Source organism: Ascaphus truei, chromosome 5, assembly GCF_040206685.1.
Source record: "Ascaphus truei isolate aAscTru1 chromosome 5, aAscTru1.hap1, whole genome shotgun sequence".
Taxonomy (NCBI): domain Eukaryota; kingdom Metazoa; phylum Chordata; class Amphibia; order Anura; family Ascaphidae; genus Ascaphus; species Ascaphus truei.
The window spans coordinates 104,081,431-104,099,975 of NC_134487.1; the positions used below are offsets into that span (position 1 = coordinate 104,081,431).

At 45.7% G+C, this 18,545-nt stretch overlaps 1 protein-coding gene across 1 annotated transcript in view; it reads left to right on the forward strand.

Annotated features, from left to right (window-relative positions):
• The window catches only part of LOC142495218 (uncharacterized protein C3orf20-like), an 82,209-nt gene extending 75,015 nt beyond the window's left edge, over positions 1-7,194 (forward strand). The window contains exon 19 of the mRNA XM_075600395.1: positions 4,530-7,194. Within this exon, the coding sequence (XP_075456510.1) occupies positions 4,530-4,551 (22 nt within the window). The 3' untranslated portion in view covers positions 4,552-7,194. The remainder of the gene's footprint in view (positions 1-4,529) is intronic.
• Positions 7,195-18,545: the final 11,351 nt, after the last annotated feature.

Genomic DNA, 18,545 nt, shown 5'->3' on the forward strand with positions numbered 1-18,545 from the left:
AGCCAAAAGATTGCATTAGTTCACCAAGAGAAGAGGTCTAGATTGAGAAGAGGAGAGGGCCAAGGACAGAGCCCTGTGGGACCCCAATATAAAGAGGGATTGAAGATGAGGAGACGGCAGAGAAGGAAACACTGAAGGAGCGGTTGGAAACGTAGGACGGGAATCAGTCACGGAGGCTGTGTCACGGAGGCCATTGGAGTGCAGAATGTTCAGGAGAAGGGGTTGATCAAGAGTGTCGATGGCAGCAGAGAGATCCAGGAGAATTAGCAGGAAGAAGTGACCCTTAGATTTAACTGTGAATAGTGTAGGTTATTGGCCACTTTTGTTAGTACTGTCAAAGGCTGCGCTTATAGTGCCGGTGACAGCGACGCTGCGGCAAATCAAATGCATTGCCGCCATCACATGTGCTTATAGTAAGCGCAATGCGACGGAGCGATGGATTGGTCGCGATCGCTGGAAGTCATCTCTATTTGATTTTCCAGCGACCGTCGCCTGACCGTTGTGTCGCCGTCACTATAAGCGTAGCCTAAGGTTGATACGGAGGACAGAAACCAGATTGTAAAGAGTCAAGCAGGGAGTTGGAGGTGAGAAAGTGAGTCAAGCAGTTGTATACAAGTCGCTCAAGTAGCTTGGGGGCAAAGGGGAGACGAGAGATATTGCGGTAGTTAGAGGGGGAGGCTGGGTCAAGAGAGGGTTTATTTAGAATGGGCATGATGGGTGTGTGTTTCAAAGAAGATGGGAATGTGCCAGAGGTGAGAGGTTAAAAAGGTGAGTTAGGGTGGTGCTTAGTGTGCCAGAGAGGGTGCGGAGGGAATGTATGGGAATAGAATAAAGGGGGCAGGATTTGGGCGAGATGATGAGAGGAGCGCAGGGGGAAATTATGAGTGGATTTAGGTGTGCGAGGGGAGGTAAGTGTTGCCTGTGCAGCTTGACATGAAGATATGTCATGTCTGATTGACTTAATATTGTCTGTGAAGTAGGTGGTGTGAGGTCTCAGGCTGTGAGGTTAGAAGGGTGTGCAGGTGTAGCTGGGCGGAGAAGGGAGTTAAAGGTGGTGAAAAGGCATTGAGGGTTAGAGGACAGAGTGAAGAAAAATAGGTTTGCTTGACAAGGGTGTGGGCAGTGTTATAGGAGGAGAGCATGAATTTATATTGGATGATATCTGCTTTAGAGCGGGATTTCCTCCAGCGACGTTCCGCAGTACGTGAGCACTTTTGGAGATATCGGGTGAAGTGTATGTGTCACGGTTGTGGCTTGGTTTGTCCGTGGCGACGTGTGGTGTCAGGCTTGTCTAAGTGCGATGAGAGTGTACTGTTGTATAGAAAGGTTGCTAGGTTGGGGCAAGAAAGGGTAGAAATTGTGAAAATTGGAGGGGGTTTAAAGCATGTAGGTTTCTGTATGTGCTTGTGGAAGTAGGTGTTGTGGAAGGTGCAGAGGGTAGGGTGAGGTTAAAGGTTAGGAGGTCATGATCAGAGAGAGAGAGGAAAGGGCGTGTTAGAGACAGAGTAAAAGTGGGAGAAAACCAGGGCATAGGATTGGCCATTGCAGTGAGTAGGAGAGGTGGTCGCTGGGAGAGACCATAGGAGGAGGTTAGAGATAAAATGGGCAGCTAAGGTGGCAGTGGGATTGTCAATAGGTATGTTAAAGTCTCCCAGTGTGACAGTAGGTGTGTCAGAAGTGAAAGAGCCAGGCTGCAAAGTTGCCAAGAAATTGAGATGTAAGTCCAGGGGGACGATAGACGATAGTGACACTTACAGAAAGGGGGGGGGGGAGAGACGGACAGCGTGGACTTCAAAGGATGAGAAAGAGAGGGAGGGAAAAGGGGGTAAGACATGAAATGTGCAGCATGGAGAGAGTAGTATGCCAACTCCTCCACTCTGTCTATTCCCTGGTCTGGGATGTGGTTGAGGGGGAGACCACCGTAGACGAGTACAGCAGGAGAGGCAGTGTCTGAGGGGGTGAGCAAGGTTTCTCATCTAATGACTATAAGATTGGGAGAGTTGGAAGGAATAAATCATGTATTGCTGCTAGTTTGTTGCAGGCAGACCATGCATTCTATAGGGCACAGGAAGAAGGGAATGGAGAAGGGAAATGGGGATGGAGTGATTGGCAGTGCATTGTGACGAGACTTTGGGGAAGGGTGTTGGACATGAAAGTATTGGTGTGGATAGAGCCAGGATTAGGGGACATGTCGCCACAGAGTAGGAGTAGTGGTGAGGAGAGGAAGAGAGAATAGGACATGAGATTGCTGGATTTTATTCTTTTTTGGGCCATGGGGGTGTGATGTGAGAAGCAGATAGTTGATAGCTGCAGAATGAGGGAGAAAACAGTAGAGAATAGGAAATTAGGCAAGAGGGTTTCTGTCTGAGCGTTTATGAGCTAGGGGGAGAGGCAAAGTGCAAGTGAGAGCAGAGCAATTGTAGTCAAGGCTGAGAGGTGGCTGAAGTAATTAATTAGTATGACGCTGTAATACAGTATATCCAGCTGGCCTGTGCAGTGCCGACCTTACACCTGCTGTACAGACCAAAGTTTCTGAATGTGTCTCTCTGAGATATCATCCTGGATGGCCCAACGCTGACTTAAACTTAACATGGCAAAAACGGAGCTGCTCATATTTCCTCCTAAGACTGGCTCTACTACCTCCTTATATATTACTGTTGGAAGCACTAGCATACACATAGTATGACAAGCACGCTGCGGCTCCTCTCTCACATTCAAAAGGGTAGCTAAAATGTGTTTTTTCCTCTGCAATATCACAAAGATACGCCCTTTCCTCTGTTCCTCTACTGCTAAAACGCTGACTCTGGCCCTCATTCTCTCCCGTCTCGATTACTGTAACCTCCTGCTGTTCGGCCTTCCTGCCTCTCACCTGTCTCCCCTACAATTTATCCTAAACACTGCTGCCAGAATCACTCTATTTCCAAAATCTGTCTCAGCTGAAATCCCTCTCCTGGCTTCCTATCAAATCCTGTATCACACACTCAATTATCCTCCTCACTTTTAAAGCTTTACACTCTTCTGCTCCTCCTTACATCTCAGCCCCAATTTCTCGCTATGCACCATCCCGACTCTTGCGTAGGATGTCTTCTCTCTACCCCCTTTTAGTGTTTAAAGCTCTCTCCCGCCATAAACCTTTCTCACTGACTGCCCCACACCTCTGGAATGCCCTTCCCCTCAATATCCGACTAGCACCCTCTCTATCCACATTTAAGACCTATCTTAAAGCACATCTTCTTAACAAAGCATATGAGTAGCTCCGTGACTGATAATATACACATCATACATCAACCTTGGCCCCTTACAGACGCACTTACCAGAACACCTTCCTACTGTCTCTGTACGGCGCTATACAAGACATACATACATACATACATACATACAAATGGTATATGCCCTTTGGATGCTGCCAACAGCTTGCCGCATTAGGCAGTACCAGGATGTGTAGAAAGGGGTTGCTGAGGGAATTGGAGGATGGGGTAGGCCCCGCTCACACAGCGTGCTACACTATGTGCGCGCGCGTTCGGCACAGATGCCTGGCGGCCAATGGTAGTGTTCAGTATTGAAACTACCATTGGCTGCAAAGTACGGCGTCAACGCTGCTGCAGTCGCGGGAGTCTTTTGAAACTGTGATCTCCGGCTGCAGCAGCATGACGTCAATTTCAGCAGCCAATCAATGTCCAGACGTTTACATTGATTGGCTGCTGAAATTGACCAGAGACTCGGCAGTGAAATCGGAGGGACAGGGGACCTCCCCCCTCTCAGTATATGATCCCCACTGTGCAGTGGGTTTCGGGGCAGATCTGTGCTGGGCGGGGGGTGGGGGTTATGAGGGACAAATACCTCTGTAAAATAAAACTAAAATAAAATTAGCTGTGATAACTTCGCTCACCCTTTGGTGTGGAGGAAGAAAGGAAAAACCCCACACAAAACAAGCTGAAGTGGGATCCGGAGTACAGGCGCTTCGGGGACTTGCTCTAATTACACACACACACACCTGCTAACACATGCTCGCACAGACACAGACCGGCTCTCACACACACTTCCTGGATGATCACACATCGCCCAGCAGACGGAGGCGCGCGGACGCACGCACACAGCGTCGCGAAGACCCCTGTGTGAGCGCGGCCGTAGTCATGGGAGGGAGATGTGATTAGTGCGTGTGTGGATAAGACGCTTTGAGAGACTGCAGTAGATGAAGAAGGGGGGAGGGAAGGGGGGTTTAATGGTGCAGGCCTACAAATGTAGAATATTAGTGTAGAGTAGTGAGCTCACTGAAAGCTGCCCAGTAATATTCTCACACAGAGTTGCTGGAAGATCCAGACAGACTGAAGCCCACCTCTTGTCTAACTCCTATATAACTCTGTGCTCCCTTATAAATGTTCCCTTTGAAAAGTGCCCACTTTAAATGCAACGCTAAATATCTTTAATTCTTTTACTTGTTTTATTCCATAAGCCTTTAGTATTAATGTTATGCAACTAAGTCAGGATAAATCATAAGGAGTAAATGCTGGCTTTGTCTGTCTCCACAGGGTACTCCATTGGGGAATCTAACCGTAGTGCACAGGAATTCCCACAGCTGACAGTGGCACATTTTGGACATGATGGAATTCTGCTTTTTTTGATCACACAAGACAATAACAAAAGTTGTGTTTGAAATGTCGTTAAAAAAGGGTTTAAAAATGTATATAAAGATAAATGTTATATAGAGTAAATTACATAGTTCTACAGAAATACAAGTTACTGATTAAAGATGCTATGTTTCTGGCATACCCCGGTTTAAGTACACTCACTTTAAGTACACTCGCGAGTAAGTACATCTCGCTCAATAGGCAAACAGCAGCTCACGCATGCGCCTGTCAGCACGTCCTGAACAGCAATACCGGCTCCCTACCTGTACCGAAGCTGTGCGCAAGCAGGGAGACTATAGAGCCTGTTACACATGCGTTATTTACATCAGTTGTGCACGTATATGACGATTGCAGTACAGTACATGCATCGATAAGTGGGGAAAAGGTAGTGCTTCACTTTAAGTACATTTTCGCTTTACATACATGCTCCGGTCCCATTGCGTACGTTAATGTGGGGTATGCCTGTACACATTTGAAGAAATACAAATTCCATTTTCAGAACTTTTCCGATATACAGAAATCAGACATTTTTATTATTTCAAAATGTTTTCCGTGAGGGAATACACATCCAACCGAATTTGAAGAGATGTGCACAATACAAGCACATCAGAGAGGGTTGAATTCAAATATATATTCTACTCTTGAGTTCCCTAGACAAAAAAGAAAAACTCATATATATATATCTCAATGGGAAAAGGATATTGGAAGAGAGATTTCTAAGGATGATTGAGCAGAGATATGGGATGCGCCGAGCTCATCTGTCTGCACTATAATGAAAGAAAATAGGTACAAGATTATGGTGAGTTGGTATTTAACACCACATAGGTTAGTACATATTTATAAACGAACAAGCACCATGTGCGGGAGAAATTGTGGTTATAGAGGTACATTATACCATATATTCTGGACATGCCCAAAGGCTGTTCCCTATTGGAGGAAAATTAAGAAAGAGATCACCAGGGTGATTGGTGTGGCTATACCAATGGATCTATTAATAATGATTTTGGGGCAACCTTTGCCAAATGCGTCATATGCAACAAATCAATTGCGCATCTTTTAACAGCAGCTAGATGCACAACAGCACGTCAATGGAAGCAGATAAATATACCGTCCTATCGAGTCTTTCAAGAAAAAGGGTGACATGTTCTAGAAATGGAAAAACTGACGCATCTATGAACAACACTACGGAGAAATGTGAAAACAAAATCTGGAATCCATGGTTGAGTGCCTTTCCAGAAGATATAGCGACAATACAAGATATACGCATTTAATCAAATTTGAAAATATCAAAAATGAAAAAATATATTTCTATAGCGGAAAAAATTGCTTAAAAGCTACAAACCATACTATACCAAAGAATCAGGACAATTATTCAGGTTGTTACCACTAGTATCTCTTGCCTCCCCTATATATTTTTTTTTTTTTTATTAGTATTGTTAAAGTTATTATGACTAATTTTTTTATTCTTTTGTAGGGTGTTGTTCCCCACCCGTCCTTTCTTTATATTCTGTATCCACTCCCTACCTTGACTATATTTGAAAACAAATAAAAACAGTTTGAAACCAAAAAAGAAATACAGGTTACTGTATAATACATATTTGTGGTTCCTTTGTCTAGAAATAACACACAAATTATTTGACACTAGCTGTACCCGGCGTAACATACACCAATCTATCTGATCTTAAAGGTTATTAATTAAACATTACTCGTTGTTTCCAGTCCACCATGTAATGCCTTGCTGTGTCTTGTGCCCTCTTCCCCACTTTACTCCCTCCTCCATCATGCCCTCCTCCTCTGCACACTCTCCTCCCTGCCTTACTGTGTCTGCTCCTCACGGTGCACACTACTCTCCTGCCTCTCCTTGCTGTTGGTTTCCTCCTCCTACTCACCTTGCTCGCTCTCCTCCTCTATTTGCAATCCCTCCTACCCCATGCACACACTGCTCTCCATTCCCTCCTCGTCATCTCTCTGTCTCCTCTCCTTGCTGTCTCTCTCTGCCTCCTCCTGCCCTCCTTGCTGTCTCTCTGTCTCCTGCTGTATCTGTCTCCTCCCCTCCCTGCTCCTCTCCTTGAGGCATTCCGGTTGTTGCAGACATCTTCATGTATGTATGTATGTATGTATATATAATTTACATTCAACTCATGGCTCGTTTAAACTACTAAATTGACATTTTGTCTAAAAAAAAAAACCCTCAGAAAAAGATGTAATCATTTCATTAGCCATGGATCCTATCTTCCTTGTGGGACAGTTGCACATAGCTTCCTCGACGTGTGTACTTAGAAAGGGGTTTTCTGACAAAGACTTTACACAACCTCAATGCAACATGTGAATGATTATCTTTTCTGTCTTCAAGTATAAAACTTGCTATTCATTTCATACATTCAATTAAAGTTTGTTCAGATGTCAAGGTTTTCACTAGCAGATGACAAATGACAGCAAAAAGATGCAAACATGGATATATACTTCAGATTAAAGAATTATCAGTCCGTAGTAAACCTCCCTTTTGCTTTATGAGACTTTCCTTATTGCTAACTGAAGCAGAGTAAAATCTGAGCCAAGAACTATGATGTGGTGGGGGGGGGGGGGGGAGGGGCTACACCATTTTTATCCAAGATAAAATAACAATTTTAATAGTATTTATGGCCTTTGTTAAGTATGGTCCTGGTATTTTTTTTCTGTAATTTTGCGCGAATATGTACATTGTAGTTATGGTCACTGTTCTGGCCCAGGCTCACTGTAGGTACTGAGTAGAATCAGGCAGTTTAAACTAATCCCCTTTCAATGCACACAGAGTCCTATTTTCTTTAACTTTATTGGAGGGGGTTTACAGAAACATAAAACAACTTGCAGGTACCATTTGTGAGAGGAAGGTAGAAAATTAATGTTCTGGGAGAATAGTGAGAGGGAATGTTACAAGGCTGTAGATTCCAAAAGGAAGTACAGTATGCTCACCGGGACAAGCAGGAAATAAGGCACAGACTGCACCAACTAGCAGGGAAGAGGAGGGGCAGCCCAACTCACTAAGGAGTACAGGGGAGTTGCCAAAGCAACTGGCTCAGAAGCCAAACAAAATAGTTACATTTGTAACATTATAACACTGAGGAGTGATAGCATCCTCAGAACAGGCAAAATAAACAGACAGGTTCCAGGACAGTCACTTCATGTAAAATCCGGAGTCTTACAGTTCATTCCTATGTTTTTAAATAGTAATTATCAATGAGATTTGTTTGGATGCTTGGTTAAAAAAACTCAGCATGTTTTAGGAGAAAATATTTTGTCCCTCTCTAAAAATGAATTTGATTGCATAATATAAAGATGCTGAGCGTCTCTATACAAGAGAATTGAGTTAATTGCAAAGGGAATCCCTGAGAAAGCAGTGGGGTGACCCATATAGAAAATGAATGTTTTATATGTGAAGTAAATGAAAAATTACAGTTTAAAACGTGTTCCCCCAGTAAACATAATATGTAGAGAAGATCCAAAGAATGTTAACGCCTATTGGCGATTAGTTTAATAAGCGCTCCCATGTTTGAGGGAGTGTTCAGAGGCTTCTAGGAGTCCGAGTTATAAAGGAAAAAGAAAAAATTAGGTGACACATCCCAAGATCCCAATGTATTGTTCTATAGCGGAAAACGATATCAAGTATATGATGTTTCTCTATATGTATCTTATGTGATATATATGTGTATCTGTGTATCTGTATTTATGTATGTGTGTATATACATGCATATAACGCGGCGGGAACACCAACACATGTATATATCTGTATGACTTGTACCTGAATAAAAAAGATATATTAAAAAAAACAACAAAAAAAAACGTGTTCCCCAGCGCGCTTTATTTGTTTAGCATAGATGAATCTTTCCTCGTCTCTGCAGTCACTCCCACACCCACGATCACAATGGGATAATTCCCGTTCAAGGCAAAATCTTTTATGAAAAAAAAGAGAGGGTGCAAAAAAGCAGATATAAGTGTAAAAAAAACCAACCCTTTAACTTATATCCGCTTTTTTGCGCTGTCTCTTATGTGGTAAGTTAAGAATTTGCAGAGTTACCAAACTACCAACATGCTAAACTCATAATTGTAATGGACATTCCAAGATTGTAATGTGGTGATATAAACTGCCTTATTTTCCACAAATGTTCTTTGGTTCAATAATGTGTCGGAGTGACATTCATCCCCTCAGTGGACTTGTTTATTAGAGTGTTTGTTTACTCGGGCTGTTGAATGTAAGATGAGGTTGGGGATCTGAGCAGGGCTTCCTGTGACTATTTACTGTGGGAAGGACTTCCCGAAGAGTAGCATGAGTCGGTTGAGCAGCTAAATGATGTCACCTCACACAACCCCAGTACGAATACGCGCTTCTATTCATGTAAAGCAGTAACTGCATTCTTATTGTTCTCTCCAAAGGATAAAAGTAGACAATAACATGCTGTTTTTTGTTATCTAGGGCTGTTAAACCCCTGTCTATAAAGGCCTCTGTACCAAAGCCCACAGATAATTATAGGCTGAAATCCTCAGAAAAACATCCTTAATAACAAGTGCTTCTGACCTGGAATTTTGGCAACACATTACAGAAAGTCTTTGTCCGAGTCTGTAAACAGGAAGAATATGACCCAGGTGACGTTGCTGCTTCCTATTGGCAAGTGGGAGCCCCAAGACCTTGATGGGCTGAGACACCAGTAAGTTTCTCGGGAACCCGGAGCGGGGGGGGGGGGGGCCCGGAGCTGAAAATAACAAGGTTCATCTTCTGAAGTCCCCCTCGGTTAACAAATGTACAAAATCCAGCTGGGATTGCTGCTTTAATGTTTCAAAAACGTATCAACAAGTTTCTTGCACTTGATGCACATTATCTGCTAAGTCAACAGACGTGATGTCATGGCGAAGCCTTTTTTTTACATTTCATTTCAGTGCGAGCAGAAAAGTAGAGGGCAGTGATCACAACAAACAGGACAAAGGATACAAACTCTGGCATATTATTTCTTGGGAGGGTTAGTCCCAACCAGGTGACCCGAGCTACAATGGTTATCTGAGGGGCCCGGGCGGAGAGGGTTTGGCATTAGAAGTGGTAACGTCTGTGTTTGCTGAAGGCAAGATGAGATAAAAATCCCCAAATAAACGCAGGAAATACCGCAAATAATAATGTGCAGCATACTATCAGAGCACCCAGGGCTGTAATCCATACATCACAAGGGAAGCTCCTGGCTTTATATAATATACCAGTTAACACCAACATTAATGTAGCAGTAAATTCCTGCAATCTCGTATGCATATGTCTAGGACAATTCGCCATGACCATTCAGCCGCGGCCGTTCCACCGCCGGGACGTTTGGCCACCAGGATTGTTTGCCACCGCAGGTAATGTATCCCCGAACCCAGGGGTCTCCAAACTCAGTCCTCAAGAGCCGCCAACAGACTGGCTTTTATGGATATCCCTGTTTCAGCACAGGTGGCTCAATCAGTGGCTCAGCAAAAACTGAAACAGGGATATCCATGTAAGCCGGCCTGGTGGCGGCCCTTGAGGACTGAGTTTGGAGACCCCTGGCCTAACCCTAAAAAGCTGAACCTTAACCACTTACCCTAAAAACGAAACCCGTAATCTTAACGCTAATGGTCCTAGCTCAAGGCCCAAAACGGCGGCGGCAGATACAACTAAAAACATCCTTTTATAGAAGACTAAGATATGAGAAAGGTGTGAGGTGTTCGTACGCCTGACACATAGTTTACATTTAACATGTTAAGTCTGTGTAAGGTACATTTGGCAAAAACTTGTAAAAAGATTTCTATCCTTAAAGGGGCAGTTCTCCCTACTAATTTTTTAATCTTTACCACTCCCCCAGAGCTTTTTCTTTTAACATGTATAGGAAGTAGGAGGTCTTCGTGGCTGAACGGTGTTAATTTTTCCCTGACTTCGACGCACTTACCGCTGAAGGTGCCACCGGTATGGTCCCCTCCAGTGAAAACAAAATGGAGGCTTGACGCAGGGGATTTAAACCTTCATGAAGCAGCCGCACCGTTCGGCTAGCAGGGATCACGTAATGGCCGCCTTTCCCAGCTCGCGCCCCCTGCGGGCCAATAGGAAACCGTGATGTCATGAGGTTTGACTTCCCATTGGCCCGCGTGACGCGGGAGCTTTAAACTTTGCTGAGATACCGGCACCCCCTTCGAAAGGATCTCCGGAAACAAGGGGGTCTCCGGGGCTGAAATGAACGAGGGTCAGCTCCGGAGACCCCCTGCTTCAACCCGGTGTAAACAAGCTAGCAGAATATGTCCCTGTATAACTCGTCACTGCCAGAGGACCAGCCACGAACACTGCACGAGCGTCCAGCCACCACGTGGTTCTATTCTATTATGGCTGCAACATGAGAGCTATCATGGATTATTAAAGTAAATAGAGATACTCACCATTGTTTTACACTGTACACTATTTTTGAAAGGGTAAACTATTTTTTCCTCCTCAATATTTCAAGGCTGCTATAAAGATTTATTCTTAAGTGTTAAATGCTGACCTCAAGTGCTCTTTCCCACCCTAATTACCGGCTTTCTGGCAATGGATTAATTATAGAACATGTAGCCTCATTAGGTTTCTGTAACTTCAGCAGTTCTCCTTTGTTTCAGGCAGATCTCATCCGTCGCTGGATAAGGGGGATGCTTTTTGCAGCTGAAATCAAATTGTGTGGGCGGTTCTGATATTCGTTTGAAAATAGTGCAACTGAAAGCCACATTGAAGCAAAAATATATTCCGGGTAGACAGCTGCTTTTAATCCGCAATTAGAAAAAAAAAGGATCTAAAAGATTACAAAAAATCCTACTTTCTTTGAGAAAGCGCTCTGTGAAGCGTGAAACGTTGGTGGGGCTCTCCGTTGCCCTGTTTTTCCATGACCAATAAATAATCTTTTTATGGGATGCGCACCCTCCTTTCTACTTTTTTGATACCTACAGTAGTGCTCTTCCAGTTTTTCTCCTTCTCTACTAGCCTACCCCTTGGAGGGAAGCACACCTGGGGACCCCTCACCTTTGGATCGCATGGACTGTGCAGCACTCACAGTGAGTCAATCGCTTGCTACATGTTTTCCTGTTCAGGACTTTATTTAGACAATTGGTACGTTATAGGGCGTTGTTATGCTCAATCTTCCTGGTGTTATTGTTTACAACAGCGTCACTTATTAGTGAGCTTACCATCCGGGACTGCAACCCAGTACCTGTCTTCTATCAAGTGTATGTTTAGGGGTCCCCCCTACAAGTATCTGGTTATTCATTCATTCATTTATCCTACTGTTGGGGTCTTTAGCATTACGCAGTCACATGGTCTTTCTTTAAAACAGAAAAACCTATTGGCAATCTTCTGTATTCAGTGCATCTAGCAAAGTTATCAACAAATTACATTGTCATGACTTGTCATCCACATCTCTGTGAACACACACAAGAAAGGGTAGAAAATGTGATCTATACATATAACTGTGATATATACAGTACATCTCAGTATGATCTATACATTCCTAGATTTTGCAAAGGCTTTTGATACAGTTGATTATGCTATCCTGCTTAACAAACTCCAGAGCTCTGGAATAGGGAAGCATGCTTTAAACTGGTTTCAGTCCTACCTATCAGGAAGATCCCAACATGTGTCCATCTCAGGCTCTAACTCCAACCCCCTGGATATCACCTGTGGTGTCCCGCAAGGCTCTGTTCTGGGGCCCCTACTCTTCTCAGTTTTCATTAATGATCTTCCCACAGCTTGTAAGGAAGCCTCAATACACATGTATGCAGATGACACAATCCTATATGCACACAGCCATAGCCTCTCTGACCTTCAACACATACTTCAGTCTGACTTTTTGAGACTCGAAAACTGGATTTCCCAAAACAAACTGTTTTTAAACACTGACAAGACTGTAACAATGGTATTTGGGACCAAGACTACATTTTTAAAGCTTCCAGCGACTGAGCTCCTGATTAGAACCAACGCTAACACCACCCTAACTCCTGTTACTAGTTTTAAATACCTGGGCATATGGTTTGACTCCCACTTAACATTCAGAATGCACATTGATACCCTGACAACCAAGACCTATGCCAAACTAGGGGTACTTTACAGGAACAAATCCTCCCTAAGTCTCCTGGTCAGAAAGCGTATCGCACAGCAGATGCTAATGCCAATTATTGACTATGGAGACATAGTATATGGCTCGGCACCTCAAACCCACCTTAGCAAACTTGACACCTTCTACAATTCAATTTGTCGTTTTGTTCTCCAATGCAACTACAACACACATCACTGCTAAATGCTCAAAGAACTAGATTGGTCATCACTCGAGTCTAGGCGCAAAGTTCACCTTTCCTGTCTTGCCTTCAAATTCTTTATGGGCAAGCTACCCAGCTACCTGAACAAGCTCCTCACCCCTACCACATGCAGCACTTATCACCTGAGATCAGACTCCAAAAGACTGTTCATGGTCCCAAGGCTCAACAAAGTTTCCGGACGTTCCTCCTTCTCTTACCGTGCACCCCAAAACTGGAACAACCTACCAGAGACTCTCACATCCACCACCAGTTTAAGTTCTTTCAAATCTAAGGCTGTCTCACATTTTAAACTGGTCTGTAACTGTTTCATACGCCCATAATATATATTATCTTTAACTGTGCATGCAATGTCTTGTATATAATGTATACCCTGTTCATTTATCTAACTGTATTTGTAAACATGTATTATTTGTCTTAACTCTATGCCCAGGACATACTTGAAAACGAGAGGTAACTCTCAATGTATTACTTCCTGGTAAAATATTTTATAAATAAATAATATAACTGTGATATATACAGTACATCTCAGTGTGATCTATACGTATAACTGTGATATATACAGTACATTTCAGTGTGATCTATACATATAACTATGATATATACAGTACAGTACATCTCAGTGTGATCTATACACAACTGTGATATATACAGTACATCGCAGTGTGATCTATACATATACCATAACTGTGATATATACAGTACATCTCAATGTGATCTATACATATAAGATGTAACTGTGATATATACAGTACATCGCAGTGTGATCTATACATATACTGTAACTGTGATATATACAGTACATCGCAGTATGATCTATACATATAAGATGTAACTGTGATATATACAGTACATCTCAGTATGATCTACACATATAAGATGTAACTGTGATATATACAGTACATCTCAGTGATGTTCAGTTTTTATAAGAAAGAAGACCAGAAAACCTAAGCAAAAACATAAATAATCAACCGTGGCAGCCCTGGAAAGGGACTTTAAGCCGCAGCTGTTCAGCCGCAGAGGGAAAGTTGGCCTTGGCTGTTTTGGCTCTGAGGTTGGTGATTAGTTAGGAGGGGTTAAGCTATTTAGGGTTGGGGTAAGGGGTTAAGGGTCTTAGGGTAAGAGGTTATGTTAGGGCCCTGAGGTGGGTGATAAGCTTTAGGGTTAGGGATTAAGGTTAGGGTCTTTGGGGTAAGGGGGTTAAGAGGCTAGTGTTAGGGTTTTTAGGGTAAAGGGAGTAGCGGATATATTACCTCTGGTGGTGAACAGTTCCTGCAGTGAAACAGCCACAACTACTTGTCTTAGATCGTGCCAGCCCCATCTATAACAATTTCATAATCATCATATGGAAGTTTCTAGCCAGCTAAGGGAAAAAACGTACCAGTATATTAAAAAATAAAAATAAAATGATCTCACAAATCAGTTCCCCTGAGATCCTGCACAAAAATAGCCCTACTCAATGGTAACCTTGTCATAATAATAAACAGTAAACACAGAATGACAAGTCATTATTGAAATCCATATAAAATGAGTGTACTTCTAAGAAATAAGAGTACCTGCTGCCACTGATGTATATATCCGTGCGGTGCTCTTATCATTTGTATTGAATCTGAGTTATGTTGTGTTATTATGTGGGTGAACTTGAAAGTACTATACAAATTTGCACAGAAGAGAAACCTTACTTCAGTGGTTTTAAACCTTTTTTTGTTTGTTAAGGAACTGTAGAATTAGATTGTGAAATTCTGAGGAACCCCAACCCTCTCTCCCCCGCCCCCATCCCTCCCCCCCTCACCCTCCCTCCGATGCTCCCTCTTCTACACACATTATTATTTTGTGATCCCAGCAGTGAGAACAGCAGAGATCTGCACCTCTTACCTTGGGGCCTGCAATGCTGCCCCTGATCCGAAGCTCCCTCCTCCTGTCGGCTGGAAGTTGAACGCGACTTCCGGCGCCGACAGGCGCAGAGAGAGGAAGGATTGCGGTGATTGGGCGGCTGCTGAGCTGGGGAGCCGCCGGGTCACGGCTACGTGGGATGTCGCCTGGCCTGGGACATCTGGTAGAGTTGTCCTAGCTCTCCCCCCTCTGGTGGCCGCGGAACCCCGGTTGAAAATCACTGGTTTACATAGAGGAATTTAATGATATTCCAGTTCTGAGGATTTTCACTCTATCCAGGCTTGTTACAGAATAAAGAAAAGATGAGTATGTTTCACTGGCCCACTTGCTGCTGCTGCTTGCATTATGGTTTTGGCACTCCACTGGGCTTAACAAATCTATCCATCATTTGCATAAATCCAGCGGAGCACCATCTTATTCCTTGTTCCTTTCTGCACATGATCCTCACTTGCTGTGGAAGATTATGCACCTGTGGCAGTACCAGGGAGAAATTGTAATTGATTTGTATTATTGTTTTGGCCAGAACCCTCCCCCCCCCAGTATGTAAGAGGTGTTCTGGTTGGAAAGTCGGGCTTGTCAGCATCATGCAATAAGATTTCGTGGAGTGCATTTTTAGGGGGAAAACATGAAATTATTAGATAAGTATGTCAGTAAGTATATGCTCTAGATGTCATTACATTCCCAGGCCACACTACATATCTACTATATATTTGTGAAAGCACTGTATGTCTGCGTCCCTAGCGGCAATCTCATTGGTCCCTTGGCCCGCCCGCCCCCGCACACCTCTCATTGGCCTGAGGCGGAGTGACGGGCCAAAGGACACACAGGGACACAGACACACAAACACACACACACACACACACACACACACGGTGTTACCTACATTAGCGGGGCTCACAGTGTTAGCAGCACCCGCGCGCACCTCCTCCTCTCCCCGTGTCTCCCGCGCTTTCACCCCGCCCCCCCCGGCGCTACAGTCAGCGGGACACACACTATTATTACCCCTTCAGCGCCCCCCACCCCCACCCAGTGTCAGCGGCCGTGCGAGACCCCCCTTCTATATCCCACCTCTCCCCCCCCACACATATACATGCCCCCCCTCCCCGGCGCTACAACTCACCCCTTCCCCGGCGGGGGAACAGCCAGTGGCCAGGCAGCATGCCTCGCGGCGCCGAGTACCCAAGATTGCGGCGCCCGGGACACAGCGGGGGAGCGGCCACAACACGCTGCCTCCCGCCTCAGATCCACGTGGGACCTGCCGGATGGGTGAGTGAGCGGCCTTCACCTCCCTTCCACCCCCCCTTCACCTCCCCTCCACCCCCTTCATCTCCCCTCCACCCCCCCTCCAGTGTCAGTGTCTCCCCGATAGCCCCCCCCCCCCGGCGCCGCTACAGTCAGCGGGGGAGCGAGCGACCGCCCGGGACACAGCGTGGGAGCAGCCACAACACGCTGCCTCCCGCCTCAGATCCACGTGGAACCTGCCGGACGGGTGAGTGAGCGGCCTTCACCTCCCCTCACCCACCCCTCACCTCCCCTCACCCCCTTTCACCTCCCCTCACCCACCCCTCACCTCCCCTCACCTCCCCTCACCCACCCCTCACCTCCCCTCACCCCCTTTCACCTCCCCTCACCCCCTTTCACCTCCCCTCACCCACCCCTCACCCCCGTTCACCTCCCCTCACCCCCTTTCACCTCCCCTCACCCCCTTTCACCTCCCCTCACTCCACTTCTCCTCCCTTCCACCCCCCTTCACCTCCCCATTTACCTCCCCCCCTTCACCTCCCCATTTACCTCCCCCCCTTCACCTCCCTCTTTGCCTCCCCCCTTCGCCTCCCCTCCACCCCCCCCTTTGCCTCCCCCACGCCTTCCCACCGCCTCCCCCCCCTTCCCACCCCCCCTTCCCACCACCTCCCCCCCCTTCCCACCACCTCCCCCTTCCCACCACCTCCCCCTTCCCACCACCTCACCCCTCCTCCCCCTTCCCACCAACTCCCCCCCCTTCCCACCACCTCCCCCCCCCCTTCCCACCACCTCTCCCCTCTCCTCCTTCCCACCACCTCCCCCCTCCTCCCCCTTCCCACCACCTCCCCCCTCCTCCCCCTTCCCACCACCTCCCCCTTCCCACCACATCCCCCCTCCTCCCCTTCTCGCCGCCCTTCGCCTTCCTGCCCGCCTTACCGCCTCCCCACCCCCGCCTTTCACCCGCCTTTACTCCGGCCGCTCTGCCTTTCACCCACCGCCTCACAGCCGCTGCACGCACTCAACAGACACCCGCAACACTCGACACATACCTGCCGCCACACACACCTGCTGCCTCCCGCCCCTACGCACCGACATCACTGACCCACCGCCTCACACCCTAGCAGGACCCCCACTCACAGACAGCACTCACAACCCGCCGCCTCACACCCTAGCAGGACCCCACTCACAGACAGCACTCACAACCCACGCGCCACCCGCCGCCTCACACCCTAGCAGGACCCACACTCACAGACAGCACTCACAATCCACGCACCACCCGCCACCTCACACCCTAGCAGGACACCCACTCGCAGACAGCACTCACAACCCACGCGCCACCCGCCGCCTCACACCCTAGCAGGACACACGCCTCACATTTTTACATCACTTATAGCACCAAAATATACATTGTACTGTGGTGTGGTTACAATAAACCATTTTTATACAACATCGTATTACATTTTCTTCCATCTTTCTTTTCAATATTATTATCCAACCTTTACAACAAACAGTCACCTATTGTTCCACGATTTATAAATAATACTACCTATTACGCATTTACATCCCGGGCAACGCCGGGTCTCTCAGCTAGTGTTGCTATAAAAGTTGCTGAACCAGCATATTCAAGATAGAACAGAGCAGAGCTCTTCTAGCGGTGAGCAGACATTTTCCTATCATACAAGTAACTTAAAAAAGGGAGTTGACACCCACTTAGAAAGTTATGTATAAACACTTAAGGCGGCAATTCCACTGAGCTCAGAAAATATGCTGTAAACAACTTAATGCAATTGGCAACTGTAAAAAATAATCCTGTTTAAGGCAAACATTCAGCGCTTTTATCTTTCTATCACAAATTTAGTTTATCTTTCCCAGCTTTGATTGGGGTTTGTGCTCTATTGGGTTCCCTCTACCCAAGGGGAAAGCATGGCGCTGGAATTTAGAGAAGTACCTCTGAACACAGTGGCAATACACAAAATGGATCAGCTAGCAGTGATTTTCAAGAAGGTAGTGGGTGTAGATGAAGCACAGCCGAGGAAATCCTTCTTCCGGTATCCAGAGAGGGAAAAAATGGCCAGGCCACTCCAAAACTGACAAACGGGGTAATTTATTGCAAGCTGAACTTACAGTGAAAAAAGGGACTAGATGAACACACCTACGCGTTTCGTACACATAGTACTTTATCAAGGTGATAAGGTAAAACAAATGCTGCCTATTTATACTTACCTGAAATGTCCATCGGGTGTGACGTCATCAACCGGCGTCTGCATGGAGTCGCGGTGACGCAACGTACACAGCCATAGGCTGGTCAAGTCAGGTGGTGTATCTACTTTCACAAGAGCTGTCCGTCGCGCCATACGAATGACGTCATCAGCGTGCGTCCAGAGACGTTGTCGCGCTGACGTAACGTTCATTCCTATGGGCCAGGCAGGTCAGGTGATAAACAATTTTTTTCCCTTTCAACAAACTTTATTCAAAACTTAT